Source organism: Amblyomma mixtum, chromosome 2 (assembly GCF_055824585.1).
Source record: "Amblyomma mixtum isolate Tamu chromosome 2, ASM5582458v1, whole genome shotgun sequence".
NCBI lineage: Eukaryota > Metazoa > Arthropoda > Arachnida > Ixodida > Ixodidae > Amblyomma > Amblyomma mixtum.
This window is the reverse complement of record NC_143013.1, coordinates 227,505,069-227,521,685: the sequence shown is the minus strand read 5'-3', so window position 1 is coordinate 227,521,685 and position 16,617 is coordinate 227,505,069. Positions and strand designations below refer to the sequence as shown.

Genomic DNA, 16,617 nt, shown 5'->3' with positions numbered 1-16,617 from the left:
CCCATTGGAACCCATTTGGGTCCCTTGGTTTGTTTACTTGTCGCAATCTGGTGCCACTTACCTGGAGTGGTAGCCTATGTTTAGGGGTTGGAGTGTTCAGTTTCTGTTTTTTTAGAAATTTGGCATTTATTCCTGAACACAGTTTTCGTGTTTCTTTAGCACCTGCTTTTTCTGCAGGTGAATTGCTGAATTTTGTTCATGATTAACGTCATATTCCTGTGCTGAAAAGGTCACTAATAGTTTAAGTTTAATCGCGTCCTTTCTGTCTCCACGAGCAGCCGATTTACCACTTAATAACGCACGAATACTAGTACTAAGCACTGTGCTTTTAGAAGCAAGTGCTGCCACAAAAATATAAAAATAATAATAATCGAGGTTTCATGACGCAGCTACCGGACACAAATGGAAGTTTACCTTTGAGAACTGGGGTTGGTACATTGTGTAGAGGTAGGGTTGGGACATCGTGGTGCGCATGTTGATCGAAGCGATGGAGCTGCCGGTGAACAGTTGCCATAGCCAGAACGTGACATGATTTCATGATGCTAATGCTTGGTTTCACGTCACTTATGTTATAGCATGAGCTGATAACACCGCCTTGTGAAAAAAAGAGAAGAAAAAATTTATTCGGTTATTTGGAGCACTTCCCATCGCACTGCTTGTGCAGAGCACGCACAAAGTTCAGCAAATGATGGAGCTGAAGAAGGGGCATTAAAGGTGCACTGAACAGGAATCTGAACTCGTCTTTTTACCGCGGAAACTCGATCTACACGTTCCCAGCACTCTTAGAAACTTCAATTTATTGCCCTGTGGGGCCGATTCCCCTAATTAAATCAGCTTAACATCCAGCTCTCGCCTTTTTCTTTTTTAATTCCCCGCATACGGTGGGAGGAGTCGACCAACGCATAGAGTACCTTTCAGGCAGTCGCGTGGCGACTTTGCTTTCGCTTTTATTTTGTTTCTTTTAGGTTTCCGTGAATAAATAGGTCTAGTCAGAGACTACGAGCTGCAAATTAGGCCCACGGAAATAAAAATACGCGTGGACTCTTTGCTTTCGCCGATCACTACGTATCACTCCGCCGATGGCAGAGCGGCAAGCCGCCATGGGACTGGCTGGAAGGTTGGTCAACTTCTCCCACCGTATGCAGGGAATTCAAAGAAAGAAAGGCGGGAGCACGACGTTAATCTGATTTAAATTTGGGAATCCGGCCGCATAGGGCAATAATTCGAAGTTTCCAAGAATGCTCGGAACGTGTAGGTCGAGTTGCAGTGGCAAAAATACGGGTTCAGATTCCTCTTCAGTGCACCTCTAAGAGAGGGCTTGATTCCCTCAAAACTGCCTGACCTGGCTGCCAGTGAAGTCAGGGAGGCATTGCAGAGGTGATGGGCGCTGTTTGTGATAGCTTGCTGCATCTGTGTCGTATATCACCCTCGTGGTCACGTGCAGGAGAAAGAGGGCCTGGAAGAGCGCAACCTGTGCCTCCTGCAGCGGCTTCCCAGGCGTGGTCCGCTAGCCTTCGACCGCTTTGTTGCTGTTCTCCGTGAGAATCGCATGTACGAGGCTATCAGGCTGCTCACGGGAGAGGCCCCGCAAGAACCACCCGCAATACCTGCGGCACCCGTAGCTCCCCCTCCGATCCGGGCCTTTGGTGGCGGTGATGTTCGATATGTCGTCGATTCTACTGCACCTAACAGTATGTATGGCTCTGAACCTTACACTACACCATTATACCGAACCGATACCATGAAAGAGAGTGGAAGAAAAAAAAGATAAAAAGCCTGCTGTGTTGTTGCTACTGCATGACTTTTGTGGGTAATATAGACATAATACTTCTGGTACGTAGCTCAGTAAGTCTAATGTTCTGCCAGTGGGCGCCGTGGTACATACCAACTGTCGCGTTGATCAGAGAAAATCGAAAAAAAATTATCTCGGCCTAACCACTTGCTTGTTCGGTCTCCAATTTCGCACCAAAGTGCTGTTTGGTGGTCAGTTTTGTTTTATAGTTCGTTTGGATGGGGTACTTGCCTGATTCAGTCAGAATTAATCGAAAATTTTCATCGTATGTGGTGACGGCGGACCGAAACGGCAGGCTTTCGCAGCAGTCGTACCCGTAACGCCATCTGTGCCCGCCAGAGGAACGAGAGCCCTACCATTGAGGCTGCGGCGAAATGCACAAGGGGTGAAAGCGGCTGCACAGTTCGTTTGAAAGCGCTTTCTCGGCTGTTTTATCAAAATTGGGTGCAGAAAACGTTATTGCACGCAACTGCCCGCTTCCCGCACCTTGTGCTTCTCCCAGGATTTTCTCCGCAGCCTCCCTGCACAGTAGAATGCTTGTTCGTCTGGAGGGCACATGATGGCGCTACCGGTACCATTACTGCGAACACTCGCAGTTTTGTTCGCTGTCGCCACACACTATGAAGATTCCCAATTAATTTTGACCGAATCAGGCAAGTTCACCATCCAAACGTAATATAAAAGATAACTGACCGCCAAATCCCACCTTTGTGCAAATTTTGAGCACCAGCAGGCGGGTGGTTTCGCCGAGGGAATTTTTTTTCCATTTTCTCTGATTGATGCTACTGTCGGTATTTCAATGCCTTTTGGTGCAGTGATGGTTTATTGCAGGTGTGTCTATAAACTGCGTAGCAGAAAACTGGATAAACTTGCTCCTCCGCGTATTCCTTTCTCTTCATGTGTTGACATGGACTTCCGGGAATTGCTGCAGACACACAACTAAAAACAAGTGTGGCTTGCAAAGTGACAGATCTTTTCCTGTGCTTCTACTAGATCATTTTGCTTTGTTTAGAAAAAAGAACACACTCTTGCATGTTTTATTGCTGAGAGTAAGTGCAACAGTACTGTGTACACTAGTGGGTGACGAACAGAAGGCGCCGACCAAAAGAAAGGATGGGATGACATTTCAGCTCCCCCCCCGGGAGCCTTGTTCACAATGAGGCATAACGTAGCTGCGTCATTTATTTATACACGCCGCATGAGCGACACCTGGCGTAGATTGGGGGCAAGTTTTCGTCATTCCGATTAAGCGTATGCGCTGTCGTGTGAATAATCAGCGATTCTGATAAAGTCGTGATTTCATGTCCCTTTCTTTGGCGATCACACGTGCTTCTGCCCAGTTTATGTTTTGTGCAGCGAACACCGAATGCTCGGCAAGTGCATTTTGATCTGCGCGCCAGTTTTTGACGTCACTCTGGTGATCACGTATTCTTCGCTGCAAGTCACCTGACTCGCCGATGTACACAGATGGGCAGTCCGCACATGGGATCGAATACACAACACCTGGGAACTTTTCCTTCTTCAGCTTGTCTTTGACTTGCACAAGCTGACTCCTCAGTTTTCAAGCTGGAACATGCGCGGTCTTTACATCGAAGGACCGTAATATGCGCGCCAAAGGTTAGCTGATGCCAAAAACATAGGGAATCGCGGCTCGTTTCTGTGTAGCGCGAATAGCTTGGAGCCTGGGACGTCCCATTTGGTGCTGTACAGAGTCCATGACGTGTACAGTATAGCCACAGGTGGATAAGTCACGCCGTACATGCACATCTTCAGCAATCCGGTCTTCTCCTCTGGAACACATTTCTTTTCGTCGGAGCAGCGATGACACCATAGAACGTTTTTGTTAATCAAGGTGAACTGATTTAAAATGGAGGTAACGACCGGTATGCGTGGGTTTTCTGTAAACAGTGAAATTTAGACGTGAGGACTGCCTGGAAACGAGAATATCTAAAAACGGGATGGGGCTGCCGATTTCCTCTTCAACAGTGAACTGCATGCTAGGCTCCAAACCGTTAAGGTGAGTAGTAAGGTCACGTAATGCCTCTTTCTTCAGGATGGAAAAGCAGTCATCTACGTACCTCAGGAACACTTTTTGGGGCAGGCCTGAAGGATGCAAGAGCGCGGCCTTCGATTTTTTTCATGGCCAAGTTAGCGACTGTCACGGAAATTGACGCACCCATGGCGGCTCCGTGAATCTGCCTGAACGGGACGTCCTCAAAAGTGAAGTATGTGTTTGACATGCAGAATCTGAGAATGCGGGTCAGGTGATCCACATCTATCGGAGTGCTTTCTGGCAGTGATGGGTCTGCCAAAGATTCATAAGCCTGATGCCCCTCTGCGTCGTAATGTGGATTTTACACGTTCGCCGCTTCAGAATCTGTCCAAGTTTCTGGTTTCTGCACAGAATTATCTCTCCTCTCGTTGGCAGGAGCCTTACACACTTACACAACACCCATCACTTCATCGTAAAGGTGCAAAACCTTGAAATCAATGCCGGGGAAATCATGGTCTGATTCGACATAAAGTCACTCTTCACAAGTGTGCCGATTGACCTTGCCGTGGAAGTATGCACCAATGCCCTTGGATCAGACCCATCACTGTCAGAAAGAACTCCGATAGATGTGCATGACCTGAACCGCCTTCTCAGATTCTGCCTTTCAAACACATACTTCACTTTTGAGGACGTCCCGTTCAGGCAAATTCACTAAGCCGCCATGGGTGCATCGATTTCCGTGACAGTCGCTAACTTGGCCATGGAAAAAATCGAAGGCCGCGCTCTTGCGTCCTTCAGGCCTGCCCCAAAAGTGTTCCTGAGGTACGCGGATGACTGCTTTTCCATCCTGAAGAAAGAGGCATTACGTGACGTTACTACTCGCCTGAATAGTTTGGAGCCTAGCATACAGTTCACTGTTGAAGAGGAAATCGACAGCCCCATCCCGTTTTTAGATATTCTCGTTTCCAGGCAGTCCTCACGTCTAAATTTCACTGTTTACAGAAAACCCACGCATACCGGCCGTTACCTTACTTTAAATCAGTTCACCTTGATTGCCAAAAACATTCTGTGGTGTCATCGCTGCTCCGACGAAAAGAAATGTGTTCCAGAGGAGAAGACCGGATTGCTGAAGATGTGCATGTACGGTGTGACTTATCCAACTGTGGCTATCCTGTACACGTCATGGACTCTGTACAGCGCCAAATGGGACATCCCAGGCTCCTAGCTATTCCCGCTACACAGAAACGAGCCGCGATTCCCTATGCTCCTGGCATAAGCAAACCTTTGGCGCGCATATTACGGTCCATTGATGTAAAGACCGCGCATGTTCCAGCTCGAAAACTGAGGAGTCAGCTTGTGCAAGTCAAAGACAAGCTGAAGAAGAAAAAGTTCCCAGGTGGTTGAGTATTCGATCCCATGTGTGGACTGCCCATCTGTGTACATCAGCGAGTCAGGTGACTTTCAGCGAAGAATACATGATCACCAGAGTGACATCAAAAACCGGCGCGCAGATTAAAATGCGCTTGCCGAGCATTCGGTGCCCGCCACACGCAACATTAACTGGGCAGAAGCACATGTGATCGCAAAAGAAATTGACAAGAAATCACGGCTTTATCTGGAATCGCTCATTAGTATTCACACTACAGCGCATACGCCTAATCGGAATGACGGAAACTTGCCCCCAATCTACGCCAGGTGCCTGGGTTCGCTCATGCAGCGTGTATAAATAAACGACGCAGCTACGTTATGCCTCACTGTGAATAAGGCTCCCGTGGGGGTGCCGAAACGTCATCCCATTCTTTCTTTTGGTCGACGTCTTCTATTTGTCATGTGCCATCCCGACCAGATGGGTTTCCATCAGACACTTGACTTCGTACACTAGTGGGTATCTGTAGTGGCTTATATTTGCCGCATTGAACATAGTACCTGTGCAGCTGTGTGTGCGACAACATAGCATGGCACCATGTACTGCTGGCAGCTCCTTGACCTTTGCATCTATCATGCATTCCCACTTACTGATGTGCAGTATAGTGCATGTTTTTAGTGTGAAAGCACTTCAAGCCGCACTCGCCACGTTTCACCGGTATGTTTCTCTGTATGTGTGTGAAGCCTCTGAGTAGCAAGAGTAGATGGGTCAGTAGACACGTGAATCGCGCTGTAAGTAAGAGGTGAGCATCCACCTACAAATTAAGGCAGTTACGCGCATTTCCATTTCTCAAAACCAGCGGGAGGTTTAGGAAGGTTTAGAATGTTGATTTTGAGGAAAGGTAAGGCACATAACTGGCTCCCTGGGTCAGTGGAAGAAAAATGATAGGTGTAACGTTAAGCGATAGTAACCGGGCGGAGTGTGTGAGGGAACAAACGCTGGTTAATGACATCCTAGTCGAAATCAAGAGGAAGAAATGGGCTTGGGGAGGGCATGCAATGCGAAGGCAAGATAACCGCTGGTCCTTAAGGGTAACGGAGTGGATTCCAAGAGAAGACAAGCGTAGCAGGGGGCGGCAGAAAGTTAGGTGGGCGGATGAGATTGAGAAGTCTTGCGGGATACAGTGGCCGCAACTGGCGAAGGACAGGGTTAACTGGAGAGACATGGGAAAGGCCTTAGCCCTGCAGGGGGGCAGTCAGGCTGATGATGATGATGATGAGTCAGTGTAGATCTCTGTCGCGCTTTGAGGTAAGTGGCAGTGGTGTCCAGATGCAAAATACCGTGCTTTTACAGAATGTTTCATGCCATATTTTGCTTTCATCCACCCTAATACTACTGTTATGGGTGTGTTCAGATATGGTTGCAGTGTTATTGCTGGTTCCCTAGTGTTTTAGTGATTGAGTCAGTGGCATTAAATTCCATAATTTGAGTCCAGAGGTTCCTAGAACAGGATGGTATTGAAGGGATGAAGCAGATAATTTTAAGATGGGGTGCTGCATTATGTGAGCTTCTTGGTAATGGTATCCAGTGTTGAATTGTTCACATTAGCGAGGTAAATTGTTCTATTTTCAAGCTTTCCATCTGGTATTTCACTGACAACATGCATAGATCTGCGTTTATTCACCCGGCTTAACGGCACCACTTCCCTTGGTTGCCAACTGGTACATTGCATAGTGTATCAGCCGCACAGTTTTGTGCCTGCTTTTAGTAAAAGCTACTCTTGCTTTCTTGGCCTGGCAACCATCAGTCGTAAATCATATTTTTGAACCCTGATCAGTTTTATCAGCTTTATGCGCTAAAAAATTCGTTCCGGCTGGCACTAAAGATGCCTGATCATTTCACTGTGGGGCACTAGACCACAATATGAGTCCTAGCAATCCTTACCACCGATAGCCGTTGCCGTGGCTCAGTTGGTAGAGAACCAGATGCGTAATTCGGAGGTCGTGGGTTTGGTTCCCACCGGCGGCATATAGTTATTTTTGGCCCCGCCACGGTGGCTTAGTGGTTACGGCGCTCGGCTGCTGACCCCAAAGATGCTGGTTCGATCCCGGCCGTGGCGACCAAATTTCGATGGAGGCAAAATTCTAGAGGCCCGTGTACTGTGAGATGTCCATGCACGTTGAAGAACCGCAGGTGGTCGAAATTTCGGGAGCCCTTCACTGCGGCGTCCCTCATAGCCTGAGTCGCTTTGGGACGTTAAACCCCAATAAACCAAACCTTACCACTGAGCTAATCTTGTTTGTTTGCTTTTGAGATAGTAAATAGCAAAAAAGAGAAAGCAAGCGTTTCTCATCAACTTTGCATGAACATACATTGTTCTTTGCTAAGAAGCATTTGTATTCAGGGTCTCTTTCATGAGGTGCTACAAAGTGCAGCAAATGACGTTTTGGTAACAGCGATTTTCAAGCATTCAAAATCATAATCGTGAAGAATAAAAGGTGATAGCAGATGACAGGAACTTTGGGAAAAGCTGTACAATGTAAAAGACATTACAGTGTCACATAAAATGGCAGCTTGCTATATTAAAATCGAGCTTTGGAATCTGAGAACAGGGCACATCCGGGATCCTCACGAGACACCGATTTCTTTTGCAGCAAGTAAACACAGCTCCAGAAATCACTTTTCACTGCTATTTCTGCCAGTATAGCTTACTGCATTTTGTTGGCAAGGTGAACAAGACAAAGGATGCAAACTGTGGCTGGGCCACTTGATCACTTTGTGTGAAGCAGTGACTTGCCACGTTACACTGACCACAGCAGCAGTGCTTCTCCTGATAGTGGAACTGCACGCTAGGTGATTGTGATAACAGGATTGTCATATTTTATTTTATTCATTCGTTATTTGTAACTGTACCACACAAATTGCAAGACTTGGCTTCACAGCATAGAGGGAAGGCTGGCAAAGTAATGCCAACAGGAACAGTACAGCACACTCACGAATAGCAAACAGTAATCAGGCACTATTAGGGCAACTGGATCAGTGTACAAAAACACGAATGTTGCGTAGATGAAGCAAAACTTTCTTAAGACATTATAGGCTCTTGAGATTATCAAACAGTTCTTGCGGTAAATGCCGAGCCTGCCAAGCTTGCATAGCATGTGCACTTCGATGCTGTTTGCTGCGAGGTGAGTAATGCGAGGCTGAATTAGTAGACAACTCGGGAGGTTATCTTGCGGATGCACTACTCAACACGTAGGTGCTGGTACCTTGACGGCTTCAACGTAGCAGCACCTACGCGTTAAAAGGACAGTGAGGAGATCACTATTAATATTTTTTTTATAGCAAAATCCGATAGTTCGGCATTTCATGGTTTTGTTGCCACTTGGCCGGCAGCGAAAGATGCATTTATTTCTAAGAAATTTGGATTCGAAGTTGAAAAAGTTTTTCCTGCCGCCCTGATTCAAACTTGGCATTCTCTTATGACGACACAGGACAAAGTGACGTGAAACATGACGTGCACATGACGTAATGCAGACTCCGTGATTTCTGGCAGCCAGCAGAGCGGCCTAGGAGCAGCCGAAAAGAAAGCTACCGCCGGCCGCACGTTGAAGGCATCTATCGGCTATTGCGGCCGTCGCTACAGTCGCTACGTTTGTACCGGCGTTTTGCCAGCGTTACGATGGATACCATTCTCGAAGTCGTCAACGAAGTTCTCGCAAATAGACACCTTTAGCATAGCGTGTACCTTGTTACCGTTAGCGGAATACCGGGAGCCCGCCTACCGCCGGTGAGCAGGCGCTGATTGGTCCCGATGCTGCAGGCGCGCGCGCAGCTGCTGGGTACGTTGTGCCATCTGGCGAGGTCAAGGACATTTGCGCATGCATTGGCTGCGCCTCAGTGATTCGTAGCTTCTCGTGTCCTAGTGTTGCTAGAGCCATTGGTTCTGGCAACACTGTTTTGTCCTATGACCTCATCACGCTTGTACTTGCGAGTTTGGCCTGTGGCGGCGATACCTGTATTTTGGTTCTTGTTGTTTTTTACGTTACAAGAGCTTTGTTGTCAGTATGAGTGGTGTTTTTGTAATCAGGAGCTGGTATTCTGTCGATGCAAGCCAACTTCAATTTCTCCTCAGTGTCCCTTTAAGTAATGCATCCACAAGATAACCTCCCGAGTTAGCCCCTGCTAATTCAGCCTCGCATTACTCTCCACGCAGCAAGCTGTGCCTGATGCTGTGGGTGCCTCACAGGCTTAATATGTGTTTTGCTGCTGCAGGTCACGGCACAGTGGGTCAGGCCAGTAACGCCGAGCTGAGGGTGATTCCAGCCGAGGATTGGAAGCATGGTGACGATGTAAGGACTCGTTTTGCTCTGTTTGACAACATTGCTCTGCGAGTGTTTTTGTGCCATGCTCACGTAGTGCTGCTTGTTTCCTTGCACAACTCCGCTGCGTTCGGGATACAGGATTCGGAAATTGGTGAGAACATGGGAAGCCATGTGTTATGAATCGTGAAATGCTACAGGCAGTGTCAGTCTAATTACAGTCACCTAGGTTCCTGAACAGCCTAATCAAGGAATGGCTCATCACAGGTTATTTAGTAACAAAAGTTGTGTCAAACCAGGCATCTAACTCTTGACCTCTATATTCCAAATATATATATATATATATATATATATATATATATATATATATATCAAAACTGATTTCTTGGCAGCTGATTGATCAATATAAGATAAAGTCACCAGAAATTGAAAAACATGACAGGATTTAATTCACGACGTTTCGGCTGGAGGAAAAAGGCTGGTCTTCCAGCCGAAACGTCGTGAATTAAATCCTGTTGTTTTCAATTTCTGGTGACTTTATCTTATATATATATATATATATATATATACGAGAGAAGCCAACAGCCACAGAAACCAAGGGGCACAGGGGATTTTTTTTTTAATTTTTATTTATTTTGTGGTGCTGATCAATTTATAATATTACTGAATATGTTATCGCTTAAACCTAATTGATTAGAAAAGCAGAAGAAAAAACAACCACATGCCGCCGGTGGGATCCGAACCCACGACCTCCGAAGTCGGAGATTGTGGGTTCGGATCCCACCGGCGGCATGTGGTTTTTTCTTCTGCTTTTCTAATAAATTAGAATAATGAGAATGGTTTTAACTGCCACTACCCCCTTAAAGCACCATATGATACGTCAGCAACATCTGATCTTCTGAGCACATGCCAGGGCTGACAGGCCCGTTTTGAAATATATATATATATATATATATATATATATATATATATATATATATATCAAAATATATATATTTCAAAACGGGCCTGTCAGCCCTGGCATGTATATATATATACAGTTGAACCTCGATATAACGAAGTCCTACTTGCAGCCGAAAATTTCGTTACATCGCGAATTTCGTTACGTCGAGGTTCCCATGTTTCAGCTGTCAAAATAAAGTATATTTGGTTCAGGAACACTGCTTGTTGATGGGAACTTGTAAATCACTTATTGAGGAAATACGCAAGAAAATCGAGTAATAGTATCGCTAACAAGGGCACCGGATGTTTTTTTCTACATCAGGAGCATAACGAGTGATAGCAAACACCGCGACGGCATCATTTTTCTCCGTGTGCGCACAGCAAAAGAACGAGCGCAGCGCCTAGTACTGAAAGCCGCCACAAGATGTCGCTACTGGTATCATCATCATCAGCATTGAACATTTGCAGCCGGGGACGCATCAGAGAAAAATAAAGAAAAATGTTCGCATCGCTCACGCCGGCGCGGTGGGATTGTGCTCGCGGCGCGGTTATACTCCGACGTAGCGCGAGCGCGCGTGCGCGCGCGGCACGGCGACGTCACGTCCGCGAAACAGCGGCGCCCGATCGCCAGCGTGTTCGGTAGCGTGCCTCGATGCGCGCCCTCTCCCCCGCTCCGTGCGCACGGAGCGGCGGAGAGGGCGAGCGCATCGAGGCACCCTAGTGTTCGGCGGCTACCGGCGCGCTCTGACGGCGCCCGGCGCGCGGGCCGCGCCGAGAGCGCGCCGAAGCCGCCCACCCAGAATGCACCGCGCGCGCCTCCCACGCCACGCCTCCCCTCTACCCCCTTCGCCACTCGCCTCCTCTGCCAGGGCACGTTTTTTTTTTTTTTTTTTCGCCGCTCACCCGTTTTAAAGGTACGACCACACTAGCTCCACGAGTTTGTCAACACTGAATACTTTTTTTTTTGTTGTTGTCTACGAGAACATCGCACGCAAAAAAAAAAAAAAACCAACGGACGCTGCAAGAAAATTCCGGTTTGCGCTTTCACGTTCAGAGTCTACAGCTCGCCAGTGGCGTCATGGCGCGGCGCGTCTTGAAACTTCCATGCCGCGGGCTTTGTATGCGCACGACAGATGGCGCGGCGGTACGTTCTCGCACACTGCCGGCAAAATTGGCGCGTAAAAGGGCAAATACAAACTGCGTTTCGTCTCGGCTAAACTTTTAACTCTCATTCGATTGTCAAGGTAGCTCCTGGCACATGCATGCGATGCGCAAGGACTTCGTTACATCGAAAGTGCGGAGCAAAATTACTTCGTTAAATCGCGAAAAAAAATACATGGTTTTCAATGGGGAAGTGATTGGGAAATGAAAAAAATGCGTTACATCGCGAATTTCGTTACATTGAGGTTCGTTACATCGAGGTTCGACTGTATATCAAAATATATATATTTCAAAACGGGCCTGTCAGCCCTGGCATGTGCTCAGAAGATCAGATGTTGCTGACGTATCATATGGTGCTTTAAGGGGGTAGTGGCAGTTAAAACCATTCTCATTATTTACGCATGAAATGTCACCAAATTTGACACAGATATGTAACCTGTTGTGCTGTTTTCAACTGCATTTTATATTTAGGTAAGCTGGTATGTTGTTGAGTAATTATACAATTAACACCCTCATAAAGTCATCCCTGGGGCATTGAATAATTAAGGAGAAAGTGACATGGATCCCTGATACACATGGAAATAAAAGTTAAACTCCAGCATGCATATTTACATGAAAATTTTTCTTGCAAATATAACTTTGAAAGACTATTGCACGTGTAACATATAAAATCGAGACCTTTATTACACTCCTCAATGGCTCAGGGTTCTTGTGCAACAAACAGAATAATTCTGCTGCCATTCGTTACATAATGCCGAAAGGATGATCGATAGCAATCGCAGAAAATGTAAAAGCTGTGGAAGTCAACCTTAACGTTTATTTCCTCATTTGCCTTGTTTGTTGCCTTTGTATACTTTTGCTTTTGGTCAGGGAAATGTAGCATTGCAACCAACGGAATCGCTGATCTTGTGCTCTCTTTCTCATGGTGTTATCCTAAAAGAGTGGTGCTGCATTGTCGGGAGTCTGCGGAAATCGCGGTGTGCCAGGACCATCGGAAGCACTCACAATTTTCGGTGGCCACACATAAACAAGCAACTTAATTTTATAAATTTCTACTCCATATTTAGCTTCAATATTTTGTCACTTGACAGATGAACACCTGAGGATTGCAAAAATAAAAAAAGAATGAGATAAAAATTTTTGACCTCATTGGCAGTTCGACTTGTAGCGTTCGTTCTTAAGGGCCTAGAAAAGGTCAGATCTGAAGCAGGCAGGGCAACAGTCATTGCAATAAGCAGCACATATTTAGTGAGCACAATGGATGGGGATATGTATTTCTGTAATTTTCTGTTATTTTATGCAAATAGAGTAGGCCATTAATATATCACATCTCTACTATAAATTTTAGCATAGCAATGCAGCAGTGTGATACAGTATACAGTAGACTCCCGTTAAGACGAACTCACTTAAGATGAACCCTTGGTTAAGATGAACTGTGGTGGTCATTTGTTTGGTTTCCCATAGAGTCAATGCAAAAAAAATCTGCTTAAGATGTACACTGCACACGTGCTAATTGGTTAAGATGAACTTTCACGACCAGCCGTGCCCAAGCCATGCAGCTTTACTTGACCATTCGAGCAGTATTTCAGCAGAAGGAAAGAAAAAAAAGCTAAAAAATTGAAAGCTTTTTTACACCGCCGATGATCCATGCGACGCGGGGAGGCACAGAGACCTAACTACGTCTCCGTTGAAAGGGCGATTTTGTGAAAGCAGAACTGTCGCTGCTCCTCCCCTGTGAGGGCACTGAAGGATTTCTTGGAAGGTTAAGTGATATGCCTACGCTTGTAGCAAGCAGACGATTTTCTCGACAGACACAAAAAAAAAATAACAGACTGGGCAACACTGAACAGTGCCTGATGCACTGCACTAGTAGTGCAATAAATGCTTATGTTGCAATTATTTTTTTCCTAAAAGACTATTTCATGGCTTTGTTCACATATACGAAGTATTTGGACACACACTGCATGCTCGAACATCATTTTAAGAAGCACTCCTAATTATAGATGAACTTCTGATAAGATGAACAGTCTTCATGGTCCCTTGGAGTTCGTCTTAAAGGGAATCTACTGTATATTATTGCAATGGCTACATTAACTGTTCAACCCCCAGTCCACAGATTGCATTGACGGATAATAAACAGCAGCGGCTGTCCTGCTGCTTGTTTTCTGCCACAAGAGCACTCTTAGTGCTTCTCATTGAAGTGTTGCCTCTTTTTTTTTTTCCGTGCTGGCATTGCAGATATACAGCATGGTACATTCACCAAGGGGCATGTGTCTCATCATCAACAACTGCGAATTCGGGAGCTTCGCCGAGCGCCGAGAAGGCTCCGAGCATGATGTACGACGCATGGAGGCCCTCTTCAGAGCATTCCACTTTCACTGTATCGTGCGTTCAAACCTGCGTGCATGTGTGAGTAGGCACCTTGGATGCTCTGCTTGACTTGCAGATTTCACTTCCTTTAACTCTTTGAAGGTTTTTGCCGTATATGTACGGCGGCGGTTTTCTGTCCCGCAAGGTCTTTGCCGTGCGGGTACGGTTTCGATCTTCCGTTTGAAATTTTGCGCCAAAAGAATAATCCGTGCTCACTGGGGGGTGCTGCCACCTCTTAGGACTTACAAGAAGTGTTTGAATTTTGTGCTGCCTTCTTACGGAGATAAGCAGAACTTATGTCTAGCTTCAGCGCGGCGGCACAGACTGCGGCAACACCCCTTTTGTAGTTTTGGTCTCGCCGCGTGATCGCAACGGAGTCGCGCGAAATTTGAGTTTTCTTTTTGTCAGCACTATCTTGCAGGGGCTGCCGAAGTTGATTTCTATCTTTATTGGCGCTGCTCTTAGCTTGCTTATCACCGTTGCTCGTGAGGTATTCTCGCCCTCTGTGGCAACGCGCCTACGCGGTTTTGATTCCGCCGCGGGATCGCAACGGAGTCGTGCGAAACGTGTTTTCTCTTTGTGGGCACTGTTTTGCAGAGGCGGCGAAAGTTGATTTCTATCTTTATTGGTGCTGCTCTTAGCTTGCTTATCACCGTTGCTATTCTATTCTATTGAACATTTTCCAGTTGTGAGTGATGCTGTCACCAAAGTACTGTTCCTAATTTTTTTTTTACTATTTATTCTCGATTATATACATTTTGTAGATTCAAGATCCGCAATAAAGTAATTTGACCACCTGGGAAAGTTTTCTTCAAAATAATTCGACCCTCAAAGGGTTAAACGTTTACAATCGAACCCGATTATATCAGACTCGGTTAGATCGAGTTATCCTTTATATCGAATTTATGAGCACCGTAAAGCTACAACGGGAATGTTTTGGAAAATGTTTGGTTATGTAGTACACAAACTGTTGCATCCAATAGATAAAACTTTGGACCATGGTGATTAGAATAGGTTAGGTGCGTGAACGGACCGTCCCGCGTCGGAGAGCAAGTGGCGAGAGCGAGGAACGAGTTTCTGCCGGCCGCCGAGAGATGGCGCAGACCGTTGGTGGCTCAGCGGCTGTGAGCCCGCGACACCCGCTTGTGTGAATGCTTGTCCGTCGTGTGCATATTTCGTTTTTCTATCGCTGCGCACGTGGCTTTCGCTGCTTCTTCTTCTTCTCCACATGCTGATATTCACGCATCGTTTTCTTCGATGCTGTATTCTGCATTTGCGTGATGGGGAAAAAGTGCTTTGTGCCCCGCTGCAATACGGCCTACAAATCCTGCAAGGAGAAGTTTTCACTTTTTTCGGCGCCGAAGACGACAAATGGCTGCAGCTGTGGCGGCGGGCCATACCAAGAAAGGACCGAGCTCTACAAACAACAGATTACGTTTGTGAAAGACATTTTGAGCCCAGTTTTGTGTCCGAAACCTGGACGGCAGAGTACAATGAGCATGTGCTGCAAAGCGCACCACAACGTGCGTTGTTAGCAAAGGACGCGGGGCCCACGAAATTCCCTGACTGTCCTGCCTACCTTTCGAAGACTTCAAAAAGCAGAAAGCGACCCGCCGAAAGGCAACCGCTGGAACCAAAAAAACTGAAGAGCACCGAACCTTGCGTAGAAGTCTCAGAAGAAGGTAGCATGCACTCCTCGTCGATTACAGCTAAGGCGTGCAACGTGACAGCGGTTGAAGAAGAATCTGATTCCAACTCACCTACAGCAACGATATCAGTATTCGCAAGCTTGTTCGAAAACCCTCCACTCCATGCTCCACTCTCGTGCCTACCGTCTAAAGGCTGGGGTTTTCACCGACTCGAAATGGACAAAGTCAAAAGTGTTGTCTTTCTCCAACTAAAACGCTCCAGGAGATCTGCCAGCCAGTTGTCGTCGGTTACCTCACGTGCTGCATAGACGAACGACGTCACGTCAGTCATGAATGAAGCAACGTGCTCGTGGGATGCCATCTGCCCTGCTGCTTCTCTGATGGCTGTCAAGCTCGTCGAAATTAATGACAAAATGGAGGTGAGAGTAGTGGTGATGGGCAAAGTCGTTTCCTTGGAGGATTTGAAATGTGCAAGCTCTGTGAGATCTTTGGAGGACGTTAAAACTATTTTGGAGCAGGTAGACAAAGGCTTTGTACTGGAGGACCAAGCGCCAAAGAGTATCCTAAGGCTGAGCCGCAAAGTGCGTTTCTTGATTACGATAATAAATGGTGCCACAAGAAATGTCCACTAATCCTCAATGCTGCTGAATCGGTTTGCCAGAAGTGCTCCAGCCTCTCAGACACATTCCGAATTCGCCAGAAGAGGCTAATGGAGAAGCAACGCAAGTTGAAGCCTGGTGGTTCTCTTTTTTTTCTGCGAAAAACTTGCAAAACCGCGAAAAACTTGGAATGCTCAGGCGTGCGAACTATGCCTTCAAAAGATCCAAGAATCGCCTTTGTAACCGGCTGAAGATCCTCACTGCCGAGCTTAAGCAAGCTCTTGAGCGCCTGCAGACAATTTCTGGCAAAGACCTTGAAACGAAGCTTTCCGAAGCTGAGCTACCAGGAATGCAGCTGACAGCAGTGAAAGAGTGTTTGGCAGCTGCCAAACTTGCAAATAAAAGGAGCAGGCGCTACACCGAAGA

General features: G+C 46.5%; 1 protein-coding gene across 3 annotated transcripts in view; it reads left to right on the top strand.

Annotated features, from left to right (window-relative positions):
• The window catches only part of LOC149362812 (caspase-7-like), a 52,557-nt gene that overhangs the window by 14,226 nt on the left and 21,714 nt on the right, over positions 1-16,617 (top strand). For all 3 annotated transcript variants that reach the window (XM_089573253.1, XM_089573251.1, XM_089573252.1), the window contains exons 2-4: positions 1,445-1,691; positions 9,424-9,500; positions 13,812-13,982. In XM_089573253.1, the coding sequence (XP_089429379.1) occupies positions 1,550-1,691; positions 9,424-9,500; positions 13,812-13,982 (390 nt within the window). In that variant the 5' untranslated portion in view covers positions 1,445-1,549. The remainder of the gene's footprint in view (positions 1-1,444; positions 1,692-9,423; positions 9,501-13,811; positions 13,983-16,617) is intronic.